General features: G+C 33.2%; 2 protein-coding genes across 3 annotated transcripts; both read left to right on the top strand.

Annotated features, from left to right (window-relative positions):
* Positions 1–218: 218 nt before the first annotated feature.
* Positions 219–2,766, top strand: LOC125867726 (protein trichome birefringence-like 41). Of its 2 annotated transcripts, none has more exons than XM_049548293.1 (5): positions 219–583; positions 1,659–1,830; positions 1,916–2,091; positions 2,185–2,343; positions 2,411–2,766. In XM_049548293.1, exons 1-5 carry the CDS (start codon positions 348–350, stop codon positions 2,703–2,705), a joined length of 1,038 nt encoding a protein of 345 aa, XP_049404250.1. In that variant the 5' UTR covers positions 219–347; the 3' UTR covers positions 2,706–2,766. The 2 variants fall into 2 exon arrangements, with proteins under 2 accessions (XP_049404250.1, XP_049404251.1); XM_049548294.1 differs by having other exon boundaries at positions 2,434–2,551.
* Positions 2,767–6,371: 3,605 nt separating this feature from the next.
* Positions 6,372–19,347, top strand: LOC125866820 (glucose-6-phosphate isomerase, cytosolic 2B). Its single transcript, XM_049547183.1, has 23 exons — positions 6,372–6,534; positions 6,615–6,691; positions 6,766–6,847; positions 6,916–6,963; positions 7,606–7,761; positions 7,837–7,933; positions 8,045–8,087; positions 8,306–8,373; positions 8,469–8,553; positions 10,217–10,265; positions 11,390–11,462; positions 11,605–11,665; positions 12,228–12,294; positions 13,227–13,283; positions 13,366–13,419; positions 13,502–13,630; positions 14,553–14,616; positions 16,262–16,335; positions 16,451–16,504; positions 16,583–16,651; positions 17,755–17,844; positions 17,939–18,046; positions 19,072–19,347. The coding sequence occupies exons 1-23, from the start codon at positions 6,484–6,486 to the stop codon at positions 19,120–19,122; spliced, it is 1,707 nt and encodes a 568-aa protein (XP_049403140.1). The 5' UTR covers positions 6,372–6,483; the 3' UTR covers positions 19,123–19,347.
* Positions 19,348–19,383: the final 36 nt, after the last annotated feature.

Below are 19,383 nucleotides of genomic sequence, written 5' to 3'. Positions count from 1 at the left end.
ATGAAATCTTTAATTTTTTTGAAATGAAGTTTATATATTTATAAACTACGTAAAAAGTATTATAATTCACAATAATTGATAATTCAAAATGTTTAAAAGATCTATGAAAAATTTACGGTCAAAGATAGACTTGTTTGAATCTCGAAATCCGAAAAGTGTCACATAAAATGGGACGGAGGAAGTATGTATGTATGTATGTACAATACATACATCTTTTTTCTTTTCAGAAAAGTTGTGATATGTAAACAATCTTTCCCCTATTTCTAGATCTCAACACAATCTAACTCTATATGACACACACACAACACTCATAGTAAAGAGGCATTTTTGATTAGTAGAGCAGAGCCATGGGTTGGAATTTCTTTACTATCTTCATTGTGCTACTTTTTCATCACTCAAATGCAAATGCAAAGCAGAGTTGTAACTTTTTCGAAGGAAGTTGGATTGAAGATGAAACTTATCCTCTTTACAATTCAACTCAATGTCCATTCATTGAACATGAATTCAATTGTCAAAGGAATGGCCGTCCTGACCAAGATTATCTCAAGTATAGATGGCAACCACATGGATGCTCCTTACAAAGGTAACTCTAATAACTCACTGGTCGCTGAATTGCTCGTAGCTAACATAATCTTGTGCTGTGAATTTCTGTGTTTTTTTTTACTAGTGTATGAGTTTTGAAATGAAACTTGTAAATAATGTTATTTGATTCTTGGTTTTGAATATCTTTCTAATTCTAAAATTGTTTAATTACAATCTATGTTGAAATGTGCAATGATTTATGAAAGTGATGGAGGCCAGAGGTTAGATTGATGAAGGAGTACTGCCCGTGAGCCTTGAAATAAAGGTTGTTTGGTAGTTGATTTGAAAGTGAGTTATTCAAGTATTAAATCCAAAATACGTAGTAGTAGTACTGAATATGTTTGATAGCTAATTAAGAAATAAATTATTCACATAAAAATCAATATGATATTTGATTTGCAATGTTATAAATTTATACATACATAAATCATGAAAAAATCAATGTACTATTTTATACGAGATGATATTACTAACACTACAAAAAGCTAACAAATGAGCTTGAATGCTTATAATAGTATGGTGATCCGTGACCACCCCCCAGAAAATTAAAGTGGCAGCTTTAATAATGATTTCTCAATGGAGTATCTCGATAATACCATAATACATACATTTATGTAATGAACGCTTGTGAATACACAAGTCAAAAGTGTCTAATATAAACACATTAATTATTATGTTTAGATGCTGAATTGAAACATGTTATATTAGAGTTGTCGATCAAAAGAAAAACATTTTTTTTAAGAAAGAAGAAACCAATTAAGATCTTGACCACTTGATGAAGATCAATATCTAGACATGATCTGTTTAAAATCTAATTAGACTTGGCATATTTTAGTCGTCAATTATATTGGAGATTACCACAAAAGTAATATATCTGAACATAGGTCCCCCCCTCTTCATGTGCTAATAAGAAAATACTACAAATTAAAAATAAAAATGTTTTTATGTGAAGGGGCCAGCCACACTGTAGGGATGTGTGTTTTAACACATGCTTTTACAAGGTGTAGGTAGGTCCCTCTCACATCTTTTTATTAGATTTCCAGTTGTAAAATAATCATTTCAAAATCCAACTGCAGATTTGATGGAGGGGCATTGTTGGAGAAATTTAAAGGAAAAAGCATCATGTTTGTGGGAGATTCTTTAAGCCGAAATCAGTGGCAATCACTTGTATGCCTTCTTTATACATCACTCCCTAACACCAAATACAACGCAACCAGAGTTGGCGATGTCTCTATATTCACCTTCTTGGTACGTACCTAGTTGCTTTATCATTTTAATTCCTTTGATATATACACATTTGTCGTATATTCATGTTAAAAATTTTGTATTTCAGGATTATGAAGTTGACGTGATGTTGGATCGAAGTGTGTATTTAGTGGACGTTGTGAGGGAAGAAAAGGGAAGAGTATTAAAACTAGACTCAATTGAAGGTGGCAAGTTGTGGAAAGGAATTGACATGCTCATTTTCAACACTTGGCATTGGTGGAACCGCAGAGGAACCACTCAACCGTACGTTAGCTCTCTCTCTATATATTACTTTTCAACCTAACCTATATATAACGTAACGTAATCATATTATATTCCATTCATTTTAATTTGTAGATGGGATTTCATTGAAATAGGAGGTCAATATTATAAAGACATGGATCGTGTGGCTGCTTTTGAGAAAGCTTTATTTACATGGGCTAAGTGGATTGACACCAACATTAATCCTGCAAAAACTTTACTCTTCTTTCAAGGAATTTCCCCATCTCATTACAAGTAAGTTAATATATTTCACAATGTAGTCTTTATTTGGTACAATTTAATTTTGTTTACCCAATTACAGTGGTACAAATTGGAATGAACCAGGGGTGAAAACTTGCTTAGGGCAGAGGCAACCAATAAGTGGTTCAACATATCCAGGAGGGTTGCCCCCAGCACTGACAGTTTTGAAGAAAGTATTGTACACATTAATTGAGAAGCCAGTAACATTGCTTGATGTAACAAATCTTTGCCTATTGCGTAAAGATGGACATCCTTCTATTTATGGCCTAACTGGAATGGACTGTAGTCACTGGTGTCTACCTGGAGTTCCTGATATTTGGAACCAAATACTATATAACTTTATAGTAACAACGTAACTCGTAAACTTATTTTTATATATGCTGTGACTCCATCTTTGTGATCCAATCTTTTCCTAGTACTGCACGGATCATTAGACTTAATTGAATATTTATTTCTATTTCATTAATCTTCAATAATATAATCACTTTTGCTTTACATGTGTGTATCACGTTTAGTAATAAAATATTAAATAAAACAATTTTATTTATAAATTAGTGGATTTCAAACTCATATATTTTAGACACTCAAAGAATGAAAAACAATTTTACAAAAGTCAATATTAAAATATGATTGATTCAAATTGAAGTGAATTAGAAAATTTTAAAAAAGTAGAAATAACTACAAATTTAATTGCTTGTTACTTTTAATTATAATTACATTAATCATATATTTTTTTTAGCAAATAGTAAAAATTCAAAAATATGCACATAATAATCAATAAGAGATTGGTAATAAACTATTAAGAAAGTTTCAATTAGTAATAACAATTACTTTTAATTATATTTTCATCAATTCTGTTTTTTTTTAAGCAAACAAGAAAAATTCAAAAATATGCACATAATAATCGGTAAAAGATTGCTAACCTACTACTATTGGGAAAATTTCAATTAGTACCGACAATAAATTCATTCTCTTTTCATATTTATATGTCACAGTTTTAGATTTTACATCTTTTAAGAAACTAAATAAATTTATTATATAAGAGCCCGATATACCCCTCAATTTTGTCATTTAGAGTTGATATACCTCTCGTTTTGAAAGTGACTCATATATATCCTTACTTTTATACAAATGACTCACATATACCCCTACTGTTACAAAAGGAGCTCACATATACCGTTCATCTAATGGAAGTGAAAAAAATATTAATTTTAAATTTTTAAAAAAAAATTCATATATGTATATATGATCCTTCTAGTAAAGTTCAAGGTATATTTTAATTTAATTTTTTTTCATACATATATTATTTTTTGACTTCTTGATTATCATTATTTGAGTTTTTATTCTTATTTGTTTCTTTCATTCTTTTAAGTAAAGAAAAAAATTTAAAACTATGTTTTTGTGGCTATATTATAATTTAAAATATTTTTTTCGGCTACATTGTAATTTAATTTTTGTATTTGTAACAAAAAATGGTGCATCTATAATAAATTTTACAAAAAAATTAGTCAAAACATAATTTTTTTTCACCATCAAAATAATAAATTTAAATTAGTCGTTGAAACAATAAATTAAAAAAATAGATACATCTGATAAGGATCAAATATACTCATATCGATTATATTTATTTTAAAAATAAATTAAAATTAATTTTTTCGCTTCCGTTAGAAAAAAATGGTATATGTGAACCATTTGCATAACAATAGGACCACTTTCATAACGAGGGTATGAAAGCGGTATATTAGACCCTTTTCTCTACCTTTATTTAGTGATATCTTGAAGTCATGTTTTTCAATAAATAAATATAAATTAATTTATTTTGATTAATTAAATTGATCAATAATATCAATTAATCATTTAACTTTTCATATTTTCGAGAATAATAACTCTCAAATAAAATAGGAAAAATAATATAATATATACATTAATTTTATAATGAAATATTTATTTTTAATAAGGATAACATATATATATTCTCTTATTATATAAGAGGGAGTTTATGATGGGACATTGTAATGTCCAATCATAAACTCCCTATATAATATATAATATATAATATAATAAATCATTTTTCTACTATATAATATATATTTATTTTTCTACTATAAGGGAGTTTATATAATATATAATAATATAATATAATAAATCATTTACAAATGACTTAAAATATTTCATATTTAAAGGATATATAATAAAATAGGTTCATTCTCAAAATTCTATCCGGGTCACATATATTGGGACAGAAAAAATAACATATATCATTTCAAAATTACCAAAAAAGTATTATAAATAATAATAATTAACAACTTAAAATATCTGAAAGACATTTTAAAAGGGTTAATTTTGTAAGTTTATCCATATCACATAAATTAGGACAAAGTGACCAGCAATGTAAGTTATTTGAAAGTTACATAAAAATATTATAAATCACAATAATTAATAACTTAGAACATTTTTTTTTAAAATGCAAATTTGGATGACTCTTCAAATTTCATTTGTGTCACATAAATTGAGACAACAAAAATAACATATATTGCGTCCATTTTAATTTATTTGTCTTAATTTTTTTTTATATTTAAAAATTGCGTAAAAATACTATAAATCATGATAATTGACAACATAAAATATTTCAAAAATAAATACATATAAAAAAATTCGATTAATTCTTGAAATTAATCTATCGTTAAAAATTATGTATAAAATACAATAAATCGTGATTTTGACCACTTAAAATATTTATTAAAAAAACAGAAAAAATAAATTGACTGATTCTTAAAATTAATCTATCAATGTCACATAAAATGAGACAAAAGTAGTAATATGTATTGTTTAATGTCAAATTATTGAAAACTACGTAAAATGTATTATAAATGTTAACAATTAACAACATTTGATTGAATCTTGAAATTTTATCAATGCTACATACATTGAGACAAGTGGAGTAATATATATTAAGTATTTAAAAATTACGTACAACCATATTGCTTTCTGTAGGCTTCGAATTATCGTGGTCATTTTTTAGGCTGATACAAGTTTTGTACTTTTTTTTAATATTATAAATCGCAATAATTAATAATTTAAAATATTTTAAAAAATATATTAAAAATTTAGTTGGTTTCGGGAATTTTATTTATACTATATAAAATGGGACAAAGGAAGCAACATATATCATTTACAAATGACTTAAAAAGCATTAAAAATTAGAATAATTACCAATTTAAAATATTTAAAAGCTATATAATAAAATAGGTTCACTCTCAGAATTCTTTCAGGCTCACATATATTAGGACAGAAAAAATAACACATATCATTTTAAAATTATCAAAAAAGTATTATAAATAATAATAATTAACAACTTAAAATATCTGAAATACATTTTAAAAGGGTTAATTTTGTATTTTTATCTATATCACATAAATTAGGACAAAGTGACCAGTAATGTTGGTTATTTGAAAGTTACATCAAAATATTATAAATCACAATAATTAATAACTTAAAATTTTTTTTTAAAAAATTAAAATTTAGATGACTTTCCAAATTTTATTTGTGTGACATAAATTGAGACAACAAAAATAACATATATTGGGTCCATTTTAATTTATTTGTCTTATTTTTTTTTTGGTTTTTTATATTTAAAAAATGCGTAAAAATATTATAAATCATGATAATTGACAACATAAAATATGTTTTGAAAAAAAATACAAAAAATTCCACTCATTCTTTAAGTGAATCTATCGTAAAAATACTATAAATCATGATAATTGACAACATAAAATATTTCAAAAATATTGTATGTGGATAGTCTTATTGTGCCTTGAATAGCGTCAAATAAAGTACAAGTTTGTGATAAAAAAACTTATTCCTTTATCCACGCAAACAATCGCTTCAAAATCTCCGTTATTAGCCCCAAAACATACCATTTATATTATTAGGCCCGTGCCCGTGCATAGCACGGACAACATATTACCTAGTAGTGATATAAATAGGAACATTTTTATTTAATTTTGAGTCCAATACTTTTTCCCTTTTTGGCCTTAAATCAGTACATCTATCTGTTCAATTCAACACAGCTCCAATTCATATTCTTCTCCTAATCGTCTCGTCTCGTCTCGAAAGAGTGAAATTTATTCAGAGATGGCTTCGTCTGCTTTAATTAGCGATACTGAGTCCTGGAAGGATTTGCGAGTAAGCAATTTCACAATTTTATGAATATGAATTACTCTTATATATGTTGTAATTAATGTGAAATTTCTCTTGTATCGCAGGCTCATGTTGAAGAAATTAACAAAACTCATTTGCGTGATTTGATGAATAACAATAATCGATGCCAATCAATGATGGTGTATGATACTTATTTGCTTTAATTCCTAGATTTTTCGAAACATTTTGATGATTTTATACCTAATCAATGTGCAGGGAGTTTGATGGGATTCTGATCGATTACTCGAGACAAAGAGCCACCCTTGATACATTGAATAAGCTCTTCAGTTTAGCTGAGGTTTGTTTGTTTCCTTATATGAATCACTTTCAGCTCATTTAGAAAGTTAACCTCGCATTCTGATGCAGGCAGCTCGCGTTAAGGAGAAGATCATTCGGATGTTCAATGGAGAGCATGTAAGCCTAGTGCAATCATATTTATATTGAAGAATAGTTTATGATAGTTTCAGTAGGATAAGATAACTTTCTTCTTCAATACACTGGATTAAACTCGAATTTGGGAATGCAGTATGCTTATTTTGTCTTGTTGCCAAATGGAATCATCAACATCTTAAATGTTAATTGAGGAACTAGAATAATTTGTCAACATATTAGATATAATTGAGGAACTAGGATATCTTCTAACTCACAAAGGCATTTTTTTTTGTCAGTACGTTTGGTCCTATGAGAAGCCAAACTTTTCATCAGAAAAATCATTAAGAACTTTGTATTAGTAGTATAAATTTGCATGTCCTCTATGTTACTAAACTGTTTAAAGGATTTACTTGTTGTCTCCTGTCTACTAAGTACAAACAGTTTTTCTCCTTCAAATAATAGGAATTTGTTAATTCAAATATTGACCATCAATATCAGTGTGCTCTAATGACTAGGGGACACTGACAAAGGATCGTTAGTTAATCTGATATTAGCAACTCAAATCTCACTTAACAATGGAGAAGTTACTAGTTCTTACAGTATTTAGATTTTTTTTTAGTTATTATGTTTATCCTGTCAACTAGTGAGTGGTTTGCCATCATTATTATTTAATCTTTCTTGTAGATAAACAGCACAGAAAACAGATCCGTTCTTCATGTTGCACTGCGTGCTCCAAGAGATGCTGTCATAAATAGTGACGGGAAGAATGTTGTCCCTGAGGTTTGGCACGTACTTGATAAGATTCGAGACTTCTCTGAGAGGGTTCGCAGTGGTGCCTGGGTAATATCGATCATCAAAGAGATATTCATTTAAGCAATACTGCTAAGTCTCTAATCAAGAGGCAATTCTTGATAGGTTGGAGCCACAGGAAAAACACTGAAAGATGTTGTAGCTGTTGGTATAGGTGGCAGTTTCTTAGGCCCTTTGTTCGTACACACAGCACTTCAAACAGGTACGTATATGACCCTCTCATCGAAACAAAAGCTATTCATTTGTTTTGCTTTCTTTGCTGTCTAGTTTTTAACTAGCCAAATGTTGAAATTTTAAACCTGGCATATTACAGAAGCGGAGGCTAGTGAGTGTGCAAGAGGGCGCCAGTTGCGATTGTAAGTGTGAAGGGATTATTTAAACCAATTCTATGTTTGAGCAAGTAGTTTTGTTCTAAACTCATTTGGCTGATAGTAACCTTTTCACTGCCCTGCATCTATTGCCATACATGTTGTGTCCCGCTTTAAAAACTCCAATATTTCTAGTTTAGAGCAAAGAAAATGCTCTCATTCTGAATTGTTAGAAAAATTACATTTACATTTCTTTGTGGTTGCAGTCTCGCAAATGTTGATCCCATTGATGTAGCCCGAAATATAACAGGCTTGAATCCTGAAACAACTCTAGGTGAATGAATATTTATTGATGTTATTTTCCTACAAATAGAGAAATGTAAATATATCAGACTTATCCTTGATAATTTCTTCTTGTCTTGCTTGAAGTTGTGGTGGTCTCGAAGACTTTTACTACTGCCGAGACAATGCTAAATGCCCGTACAATGAGGGAATGGATCTCCTCTGCATTAGGGTAAGTATGACAGTGTTTATTTTCCTACAAATAGAGAAATTTATTAATATTTAATGTTATACTTTTGGACAATTGATTTTTATTCTGTGCCTCATTAATGGGAAGTATTGACAGTACAACTGATGGGACCTTAGTCTGTATCTCTGTCTGAAACTGACTATCTAGCCTGAGGTGGTTACCTTGGATCAATTGTGCATGAAGTTAGATTAACCTGCTTTACTGTCCTGGTTCTAACAAAACCCACAGCACCCACCTGGTTAAAGAGAATGTAGGTCTTGCCTCTTCCATCTCGAAAGATATTAAGAGAAATTCAGTTTTGGCATGTTGCTTTCTACCACATCGTTTCAAACTAAGTTTTACCATAACATTTGTCAAGGTGATATCAAGCTACGCAAAGAGAAACCCAGGTTCATCAGTTATGGTGCACACATTAATTTAACCTTTTTCTAGAAGGCACATTAATTTAACCTTTTAGTGACATATATATCTTTAGTCCATTCTTTGTTGACATTTCCGTTGCTGGACAAATCTTAATTTGGTAAAGAAAGCCTGGTAATTCTGAATGATGACTGCAGCCCTATTAAATTGGACAAATTGGTGTCGCAACAAGCAGAAGAACTACAATATCAGGATTCGAAGGAGACAATAGACAGTGAAGAAAGTGATGACCATGGAGATAATTATGAGGGTGCCGTGATGGTCATTGAGGGTGGATGATGCAAAATTATCGGAAACAGGGGAGGGGAGGGGGTGGGGGGAGGGACATGCATACAATGATAATAATTGAGCCAGATGCTGATTGTGTGGAGGAAATAGAACCTCTAAACTCACTGGAGATTCAGGAGTAGAGCGACAGAGACATGGACACCACTCTCTGGGTGCATCAAAATATAATTAAGCTGAGCAAACAATTTGGTATTTGCTTAAAGGTGTGTGTCACCTCTTTTAAAAAATATTGATAACAGTAGGCAAGCAATCAGACGAGGCAGAAAAGGCACAACAATCCACAATTGAGAAGAAAGGCATGAATAAATTAAAAGGGCTGATGTTTGATATGAATTTCAAAAGCAATGGTGGTAGAAGCAAGGGGAAGGGAGATACTAACATGAATCAATGACGTTAAAAGTGATTTCATGGAATGTTAGGGGATTAAACATGAGCGTTAAGCAAATGGAAGGAGTGATTAGCAGTCTCATTCACACATGGAAGGCTGATTTTGTGTTTCAGGAGACGAAGTTAGAAGGAAATATTGAAGATAAGGTTGAGCAATTATGGGGGATGAGGAGTGTTAGATATGCCTAGTTGGAGGCAAGTGGTCAGGGGTGGGGGCAGGATGAGGCAAGAGGCATGGGAGCTGTTAGGGGTCTGTTTATTGATCTTTGGGTATTGGCGGGAGATTTTAATGTGGTTAGATACCCATTAGAGAGGAAAATAGGACCTGCAGCAGAAGCACTGAATTTGTTGAATTCATTGATGATATGAAACTAGAGGAAACAACTCGGGCAGGGGGGATAGAGCACTGAAGTGTATTGACCAGTGCTTATTTATTTATTTATGATGTTAGATCGGTGCTTGTTTCTTTATGATGTTTAGTGTCGGTTTTGTTGTCACAAATCTTTGTTTGACTCGAACCTCCCTTTTCTGGGGATTCTTACTTTTGTAGACCCCTGGCAGTTGCAAAGCATATGGTTGCAGTTAGTACCAATCTTAAGGTGAGTCATCTCCTTTGCTCATCTTTTTGTGTGTCATTTGAACCACTTTTTGCAGTAAAATCATACTTATTCAAATTATTTCTAGCAAACATGTTTTTGTTCTTTCGCCTTTGTGGGATATTGTATCTTTGAGTTTAGCTTGATTTTGATAGTGTATCTTTGTTTAAGACAAAGGATCACAAGATTTCTGACTTGCAGCTTGCACAACCTTGACATGACATAGAGTTTTAGATGTTAACTTGACATATATATTATATTAGTAGTAGTAGAAGGAAAATTTTATGGGATGATCAAAAGGTTAGCTTGATAGAGAAAATATCACATCACATCCCATCAACTTCAAAATTTTGATATTCTAATGATTTTGAATTATTGAAAGTTCTGAAAGTTTTGTAGAAGTGGAATTCTATCAAACAAATATTAACTATTCCAAGAGTCCCATCAATTGGAGGGGGTATCAGAGTACATCCAATTTTCCTCTAGATAAATCATGATGAAGTACTGGAGAATGGCTTAGTTCTATTTTTATCCCGAAATGTAAATGGATCCTGTTTCATCGCCAGGTCAACAGTAATGACTATTAGAATTATAGTCCTAAAAGGTTTTCCCCTAATTAGTGCATTTTGTAGAATGTCTTTTTTTTTTTTGATCGGTTGCATTTTGTAGGAAGTATAGTGCATCTTCTTCTAGTTTGTCTTACAATTTCCCTCATCTAGTGAGTAATTGTTAATCTATTGTTCCTCCTACAAATTTAAACAATATGCTTCTTCCTGGATGTTGGGGCTTTGTATCCGGGGAGGACAGTGTAATTTTGTTTAGGTGGTGCTTTGGCTAGTATGATCATGCATATTCAAGTGTTACTATTATACCTGGATTGTGTATACAACACATCCCTTTTACCGTTTTTATTTTTAATTTTCCATGTCATCTGTTATAAGCAGAACGACTGGGCAACTTTATTCTGTTGAATTCATCTGTTGTATGGATTGAAGAGTACATTTTTTGTTGTTCATAATAAAGGATATTAGAGATTTCTGGTTTTACTAGATCTTACATTTCATCACTGAAGATACATTATATATTAGACCACTATATTCTTTACTAAATGTATCAATTTGTAACAGCTCGTAGAACAATTTGGCATCGATCCAAATAATGCATTCGCTTTCTGGGACTGGGTAGGAGGTCGATATAGTGGTAAGTCTTTTTAAGAGTATCTCGGCAGATGCACACAGATTTTGCTATCAAATTTTGGTGTTCTAAATATATATTAAAGGATTACTTAACTAAAAAAAAAAAGAAATTTATCAAATATATTTATTGCAATCCTTTTTTGCAGTCTGCAGCGCAGTTGGAGTATTGCCTCTTTCTCTGCAATATGGATTTTCCATTGTTGAGAAGTAAGTAATTTGCAGCTACCTTTGCACATTGACCCTTCATGTTATTTTAATATCTCATGCACCCTTGACATTGACCGTACACGCCTAAACGTTATAGGTTTTTTAATTGTGTACTTTTCTCATGATCTATTGACAGGTCAAGTATAAACCAAATCTGCTGATTAGTTCTATCCATAAGATCTGGTCTTTTTTATTTCATAATCATTACCTCGAGTTTATGGTGAAAAGCTAGACTGGAAACAAATTGCCACCTTTTTCCCCTTAGCGATGGCAGGCTGTACTTCTTCTATTGCATAGTTTGGTGTCTCCATCTCTTAGCTTAATTATTAGGATGTTGGTGCCAACTTTATTGGTTTGGCGGATTAACTTTCTACATCAAGAGAACACTATATATCTGAAGCCCCCAGGGTTTTGTCTTCCGAAGAATTGGTTGTCATAGGGTAGGAGCTTCCTTAATTGTTATGTTGCATGTTATAGGTGTTTCGTTTTGCTACCTTTTTTTCTTTTGCTTCTGTTTGTACTGCTTTAATAATTTTTTCTGACATGTTCTCTACGTGTTAAGATTTCTGAAGGGAGCTTCGAGTGTTGATCAGCATTTCCTCTCAGCACCATTTGAGAAAAATATACCTGTATGTCCCAGCTCATAGAAACTTATGTTTATGTTCTCTCTTATACTTAATTGTTCTGTTCTCTTATGCATAGTGCTGTAATATTTCTGTAATGTTCACTTGGTATACCCTGTGATGTAATTACATCGGTGAGCGGCGCGTTCTGCCTTAGAGAGTTCAGAAGTCCAAACTGAGGGGCTAAGTGAAAATTCACACTTCACAAACAATAAATACTTTGTCAGATTGTTTGATGCAAATGTACGTGTGTGCTTATACTGATGTATAGCATGTCTCCTTGTGTTTCCTCCATATCTTAGACTGGTAGCTTCATTCTACTCCTAGCCAATGAGGTGCTATGTTGATTAAGTTTGCATCTCTACCCAGATATTGAGCCAAGCCTGTACCCTTGATTCGTTGTCGGATACAATTTTCCCAGAGCAATCAAACGGTTTGTAGCTTTAATTGCATGATCAGCTGTTATGATGATTGGGACGGTTCAGTGTCTTCTAGCCTGGTCCCGTCTGGCATGTTTGCATTCTGATTATTCTTACCAAGCTAGTGAATCTTAAGTTTTCCCTTCTGTGGTTAGGCCTCTTTCTCTGTTACCTGTTTGTTTCATAAGGATCAAAGCTTTCCTAGCTCCGGGCTCTGTTACACATTTTATATATACACTTTGTTGCCTCTTTATTTCTCTGCAATAAATTGTATTTAGCTTTATTTTTCTATTTTCCCTCATTCTCTTCATACATCGAACTCTTGAAGATTCTTTTGCAATTACTTGCACCTTTGGTTATTGGATTATTCTGCCAATATAACAAATTCTACGCCTCAATCCCAAGCATTATCTGCTAATAGCAACTTTATATTCTGCTTTTCTAGTCAGATGCTTGATTTGCTTATATCACATCACTAAACTCAATTGCTTGATTCTTAATATCACATCGTTGTTTCAGGTGCTTTTAGGCTTGCTGAGTGTGTGGAATGTTTCATTCCTTGGATATCCAGCAAGAGTGAGTATATTATCATTCTGCTTCCCTCTGGGGTGTCTGGTTGACTCATCATTACCATACTACTAAACATTTGATATTTCAGGCAATATTACCCTATTCTCAAGCACTGGAGAAGTTGGCACCTCATATTCAACAGGCATGTTACTCTTAACTTTCTTGCTTGTATGTTATTCTAGATGCCATACTTACGTCCTTTACAAAAATTTGATTGAATTCAGGTCAGTATGGAGAGTAATGGGAAAGGGGTGTCTATTGATGGTGTCCCTCTTCCTTACCAGACTGGTGAAATTGACTTTGGTGAACCAGGGACGAATGGCCAACACAGCTTTTACCAATTAATTCACCAGGTAGCATAAATTTCCAGTTTCAACACTTCATGTTTTTTTCCTGAAATTATACCCATTCTGTACTTGATTTAGGCAGGTAACATGTGTCAACTTCTTCTTGTTCAAGATTGTATTAACACTTACAGTTTGTTGACCACATTTTTATCTTAATATACTGTTCAACTTAATTAAAATGTAATTGTAGAAGCTTTATGTTGTTATTTTGTTGTTGTAGGTGTAGGGATTATGTCATTAAAATATCTCGTGCGAAAAGCGGCTGTAAGAAAAGCGTATTACTCTTTTGCTTGAATTAAGAATCTTCGAGCATATTAATGATATAATCTGAAGAAGACCTACAAGGTTATTAGAAAATTCCATTTGCCTTCCTGTCCCACAAACTATAGTTTCGACATGCTATGTAATATATCACGTGAATTAATTTAGGAATTTTGTGAGTCTTGTTGTTATTAGGTGGTGCTTTGGTTCTTCATTTTTTTTTTTTGGGGATGTGGCTCTGGAAGGATGTCAATTTGGAGGTTCTAGGGTTGGTTAGCGATGACGGTCCAAAACTCTTACTTACATCTCCATCTCTGCAAGAAGAGTAACCACCTCCCCCTCAAACAACCACCCCAAAAGGCAAGCTGAAAGAAGAAAGGGGTTCCAGGGGTGTTATTTGAGTGGAATTAGTTATTTATTTTCTATTTGATGATGTTACCTCGTTTTATTAGTCTCCTTAACTTTATATATTTCAGCTTTATACTCTTTTAAGATATCATAAAAGGTACAGATCAAATGTTGCTTGGAATGCCATGCTTTTTTCTTGAATTATTTTTTGCTCTGATTGTTATTAGTAAAACAAGTGCTCATGTATCTACTCTTGGTATGTTTAGTTTTTTACAAAATCTCACTTGAATATTGAACACCATCTTCCTGGAATTTTCAGGGTCGTGTTATTCCTTGTGATTTTATTGGTGTTGTTAAGAGTCAGCAACCTATTTACCTGAAAGGTATCAATTCCTTTTACTTTTATATTCTTGTTCTTCTTTTCCATGTGGTCTGATGAGCGATATATAAAATGTAATCCTTGTGGTTATGAAAGATAGTATAGAGTTTATCATTTCCACAAGGATTGGCACAAATAACTATTCTTGTAGCTGAGGTGGGTTATAAACCACGAGCATTGCAATGGAAATTAAACAAGTTAAAGACTCATGAGATATTTGTGAAACGGGCAGTGGATGATAATTTACAATGAGACGAACTAGGGCAATCAACGAGATAGGTTAATCTCTAAGGATATACTCTTATTCAAGGTTCGCTTCTTGGTATTATTGAATCTTGCGAATTCAATAATTAATTAGATCATCGCTGCTAACAGAGATTCTTCTTTAGAATTAACTCAGTTTTCACTAGATAAAATAATGAAACCATAACAAACTTGTGCAAGGTGATGAGATTTGTTCAAGGAAAACTCCATGCAGATGTTTTCTAACTTCAGTTCAGATTAATAATTTATAAGTGCTTCCAATTACTTAGAAGAATTACTAAATATGAACCGAACCATACGATGTGAAGATGTCACACCCCAAACCCGGGGAGGTGCGATTGGCACCAGGTGGCTCACTTGACTGAGCGAACCGACTGAAACCACACAACTTCAAGACTCAAAACCACAGGAAATCTGGGCCGACAAGGCTGCCATACACAACACTGGCTACAACCGTTGAACATCTTCATACATCACTCCCTTGATACAATATGGGTGACATTAAGCATATCCGTCTATGTCCTATGAGAAAATTACTCCGTAGAAAAGAAGTACATTGGAAATAAGAATAAAAACCTAGAAAACATTACAACCAACTTCTCAATACAAACTATTGCATTTAATTGATCATTGATGGGAACTCTTCGAATCCTCATGTCTCCAAGCGAGGAGCCTTCCTCTACATCTTCGTAGGTCAAAAGTCCTTCCAAGTGGTGCTTTCCATGTATTTATACTGTGTAGAAATGACCTTGTACAAAAATACCCTTAATGAACCTAAGCAGGATCACACATGCCCAAATTAGCCTAGCACGTCGTGCTAAGAGTAAAATCCCGAGACTCTGATTTCAACAACAGATAGCCCAAATTGACCTTGCACAGCGTGCCACACAATGCTTGGCATGCGGTGCCAAGAGGGATTTCCCAAGACCATAATTTTTGCAGTTCTGATCCAAAATTGCCCTGGCACCTCGTGCCATACGGTGCTAGGGTAATTTTGGGTCTTTTATTTTTTCTTGTCAATTTTTCTCATGCACACTTTGTTCCCGACCAATGAGCTTGACTTTGGTTAATTTCCTTGAACTTCTATTCAGACTTGGAAGCTTCATTTCATCTGTTTTCGCTGCAAATTAGTTCTACTGGAGAACAAGTCCTACACAATGAAACACACATATTAATTATGTAATGCTTAGATTCTAGCTCAAACACAATTAAAGTATTCAATTATAAGGCGAAAGGTAGCTAACAAGCTACTTTTCTAGCCTAATTTCATGGTCTCTCATTCCCATTTTACAGAGGAAGACAAAATAAAACATTGACACCTAGGTACAGTCTGCTGCTTATTCCATTTGCTTCCCTTTATCTAATTTTGGGCAACTCATTTTCAGATGAAGTGGTGAATAACCATGATGAGCTCATGTCGAACTTCTTTGCGCAGCCAGATGCCCTTGCTTATGGGAAGGCGAGACACTTTTTCTCTTTTTTACAATATACCCACTGGCCACCACATACCTGTATAGTTACAATTAGGAAATATATCTCATTCAATTGATTATCAGTATCAACTTTCTCCGCAGACACCAGAGCAGTTGCAAAAGGAGAATATTCCTGAGCATCTTGTTTCTCATAAGGTATTTCGTACATTCCTTACTTGATGATATTGTGCTATACTTAGAGGTCTATTCTTAAACTCCTCCAATATCTTGCAGACATTTTCTGGAAATCGACCTTCTCTAAGTATACTACTTCCATCATTGAATGCTTACAACATCGGACAGGTATGAGATATTGGACATTAAAGTATTTTACAAGTGATTCTGAGTTTTGAGTGACACAGTATGTCCTATGAGTTGAGTTTGTACAATTGTATAAGTGACCGTGTGAAACTTAGTGCTACCTTTCTTGAACTGCATCAATGATTTTCATATGAATTTTGTTTGTCACTAATGCAAGCTTCGTGCAATGGGCTGCCCATTTATTTATTTTTGAGTAGTAGAGCTTAGGGGGAAAGCGTGAGAAGGAATAGCTTACTGCATTTGAAAGAGACAATGAGGTGATTCCTTTTAGGTCAATTGATATTACACTTTGCCAAATAAATTTCTTCAATGAAATTACCATATAAAATTAATTAACTGAAAAGCTAATAACTTGCTACTTGCAATGACCAATTGAATCTTGTACTCAGTGATCTTAATCCCTTTAAAAGCTCCATGTGAAGCTAGTCGATGTACATTCCTCCAATCTCTTCTCGTGCTTCTTTACAGTCAATAAATGACTTGATAGTACATGTCCCTTAGCTGGTATAAAGTCCCACGTTAGGACACAAGCCTTTCTAATTTGCTCCTATAGAAATAGATATAAATAAAGATGCAGAGGGAGAGATAGCTTGTTTCAAGTCAAAGTCAGAGCCACATTTCTGTTAGAAAACTAACTCACGATCCCCGATACTGGAATTATGCATCTCCTTTATCCCGAGATCTCTGCCGTATTTCTTTGCAGTTGGAGAAGAGGCTAAAAGGGTGGAATAGGTATACTAGTACTAACCAAATTAGCCTGTGAGAGAAGAGCTATATTTTAGACGACCTTTAATTATAATTTGACAGTTGATGAACTTGACACAGTGTTTGCAAGTAGTAGTATTGCCTGTAGGATGGTGAGAGAATGCTCATTATATTTTCTCAGACATTTCTTTGTCATGCTTGATTAAAGGAGATTCCTGTTTGATTATGGTGTTTTCTCAAGATAATATCTTTCTTCTTGACCTTTGTCTTCATTTCTGTGGCATGCTGCAAGTAGCGACAATTATCCTCGTGTAAAGACTCATGCCTCTTCTTGTGATCCCTAATCTCATCTTAACGCTATCATCTTCCCTTTCTTTCAGTTACTGGCCATCTACGAGCACAGAGTTGCAGTCCAAGGGTTTGTATGGTGTATCAATTCTTTTGATCAGTGGGGTGTGGAGCTAGGAAAGGTACTTCTAAGAGAATGCTTTAAAATTGAGTAATTGAACATTCTATGATACTAATACAATACTGAGTTACCTTGTTTATTAATGTCCTCTGCAGTCTCTAGCGACTCAAGTTAGAAAGCAACTTCATGCATCTCGTAAGAAAGGAGAATCAGTTGAAGGCTTCAATTTCAGCACCAAAACGTTGATAACAAGATATCTCGAGGTATGACATGATTTCGTTAGACCAAAAGTGGAAAAACTTGAGTTCTCAAATCCTGGGTAACAAGGTTGCTTATGGTTTCCTAGCAAATCACCCAGATTGTTGCATGGAAGTTCTTCTTTCACTTTTGGAAATATGCTACTTTAGAAAATGAGATTTGACATTTCCAAGCTTATCTGGAAAAGAAAAGAAAAGAAAAGTTAAACTTTTTTATTTTTGAAGTTAAACAGGCAACATTCAGACATGTTAACGTGTTTCAGTTCTTAGGCAACACAAAACAATTTTCATCCAAAGAATCTTCAGATTGAAGTCATTTAATTCCTTCATGGGACACTGCATTGATTTCCCATTAAAACTTCCTCTGGCCTCTTTTGGTTAACTCTTTTATGCTTAAGGTAAATTTTTAAGATATCTTTTTCTGGACATTAATTCCAAGAAGATTATTTCTATGTATTCTAGACTGCTTTCATGGGCATTGACCCCTGATTAATCGTGAGTTTGTAAAACATAACTCTCTCTATTTTCCCTGGCTTCTGGTGCCATGGGGCAAGTGTAAGAGTTCCATGTAAGTTAGCAACAATATGGTGGTGCTTCTGGTGCCATGGGGCAAGTGCAAGAGTTCCATGTAAGTTAGCAACAATATGGTGGTACAAGCATATTGGATAGTGGTTCACATCACTTGCAAGACTTAGTCTCAGAATAGAAGTTCGCTATTCTTAGGGGTCGCTTGGTATGGACCAAGGATGTCCCCCTGGGATCATAATTCCACATCACATATGGGATAGATTTATATCGTATCAGCCAAGAACACTGACCAAACACGGGATAAATGTAATTCTAAATTTTATACTGGGACTAGGACCAAAAGACCCATTAGTGCCTAAGCCTTGACAACCCACCAGAGGGTTCATTGCGTTTTTATGATAAGTAGTTCATTTCACAATTTTGATGTGCTATTGCATCCTTAACACTTGGAGACTATATTCATTGGAGGTTCACTGGAGTTATTTATTTATTTTTTTTGGCAGGCAAGTGCTGATGTTCCTTCTGATCCTTCAACTCTTCTACCAAACATATGAGGAATGTTAAGAATGGGGTTTGATGACCACGGTTTAACGGAGGCCTCAACTTCACTACCAAGCAAAATGAACAAATTTTAATCAATCAGTTTTGAAGTTTCCATAAAAGTTTTGGTGTTGTATGGTCACTCATCTTGGCAAACATATCGCTGCAGTTGTATCAATAAAATTCAAAGCATTTATTTGTGGTTTCATTTGTAAAAATAATGGTCTTTTAACTTGCAAGTCGGTGTCAGTTTGTGAAAGTGAACAAAGTATTAG

The sequence above is a fragment of the Solanum stenotomum genome, chromosome 6, assembly GCF_019186545.1.
Source record: "Solanum stenotomum isolate F172 chromosome 6, ASM1918654v1, whole genome shotgun sequence".
In the NCBI taxonomy this organism is placed as follows: domain Eukaryota; kingdom Viridiplantae; phylum Streptophyta; class Magnoliopsida; order Solanales; family Solanaceae; genus Solanum; species Solanum stenotomum.
The sequence above is the reverse complement of the archived record's forward strand: the minus strand, read 5'-3'. Positions and strand labels throughout refer to the sequence as shown.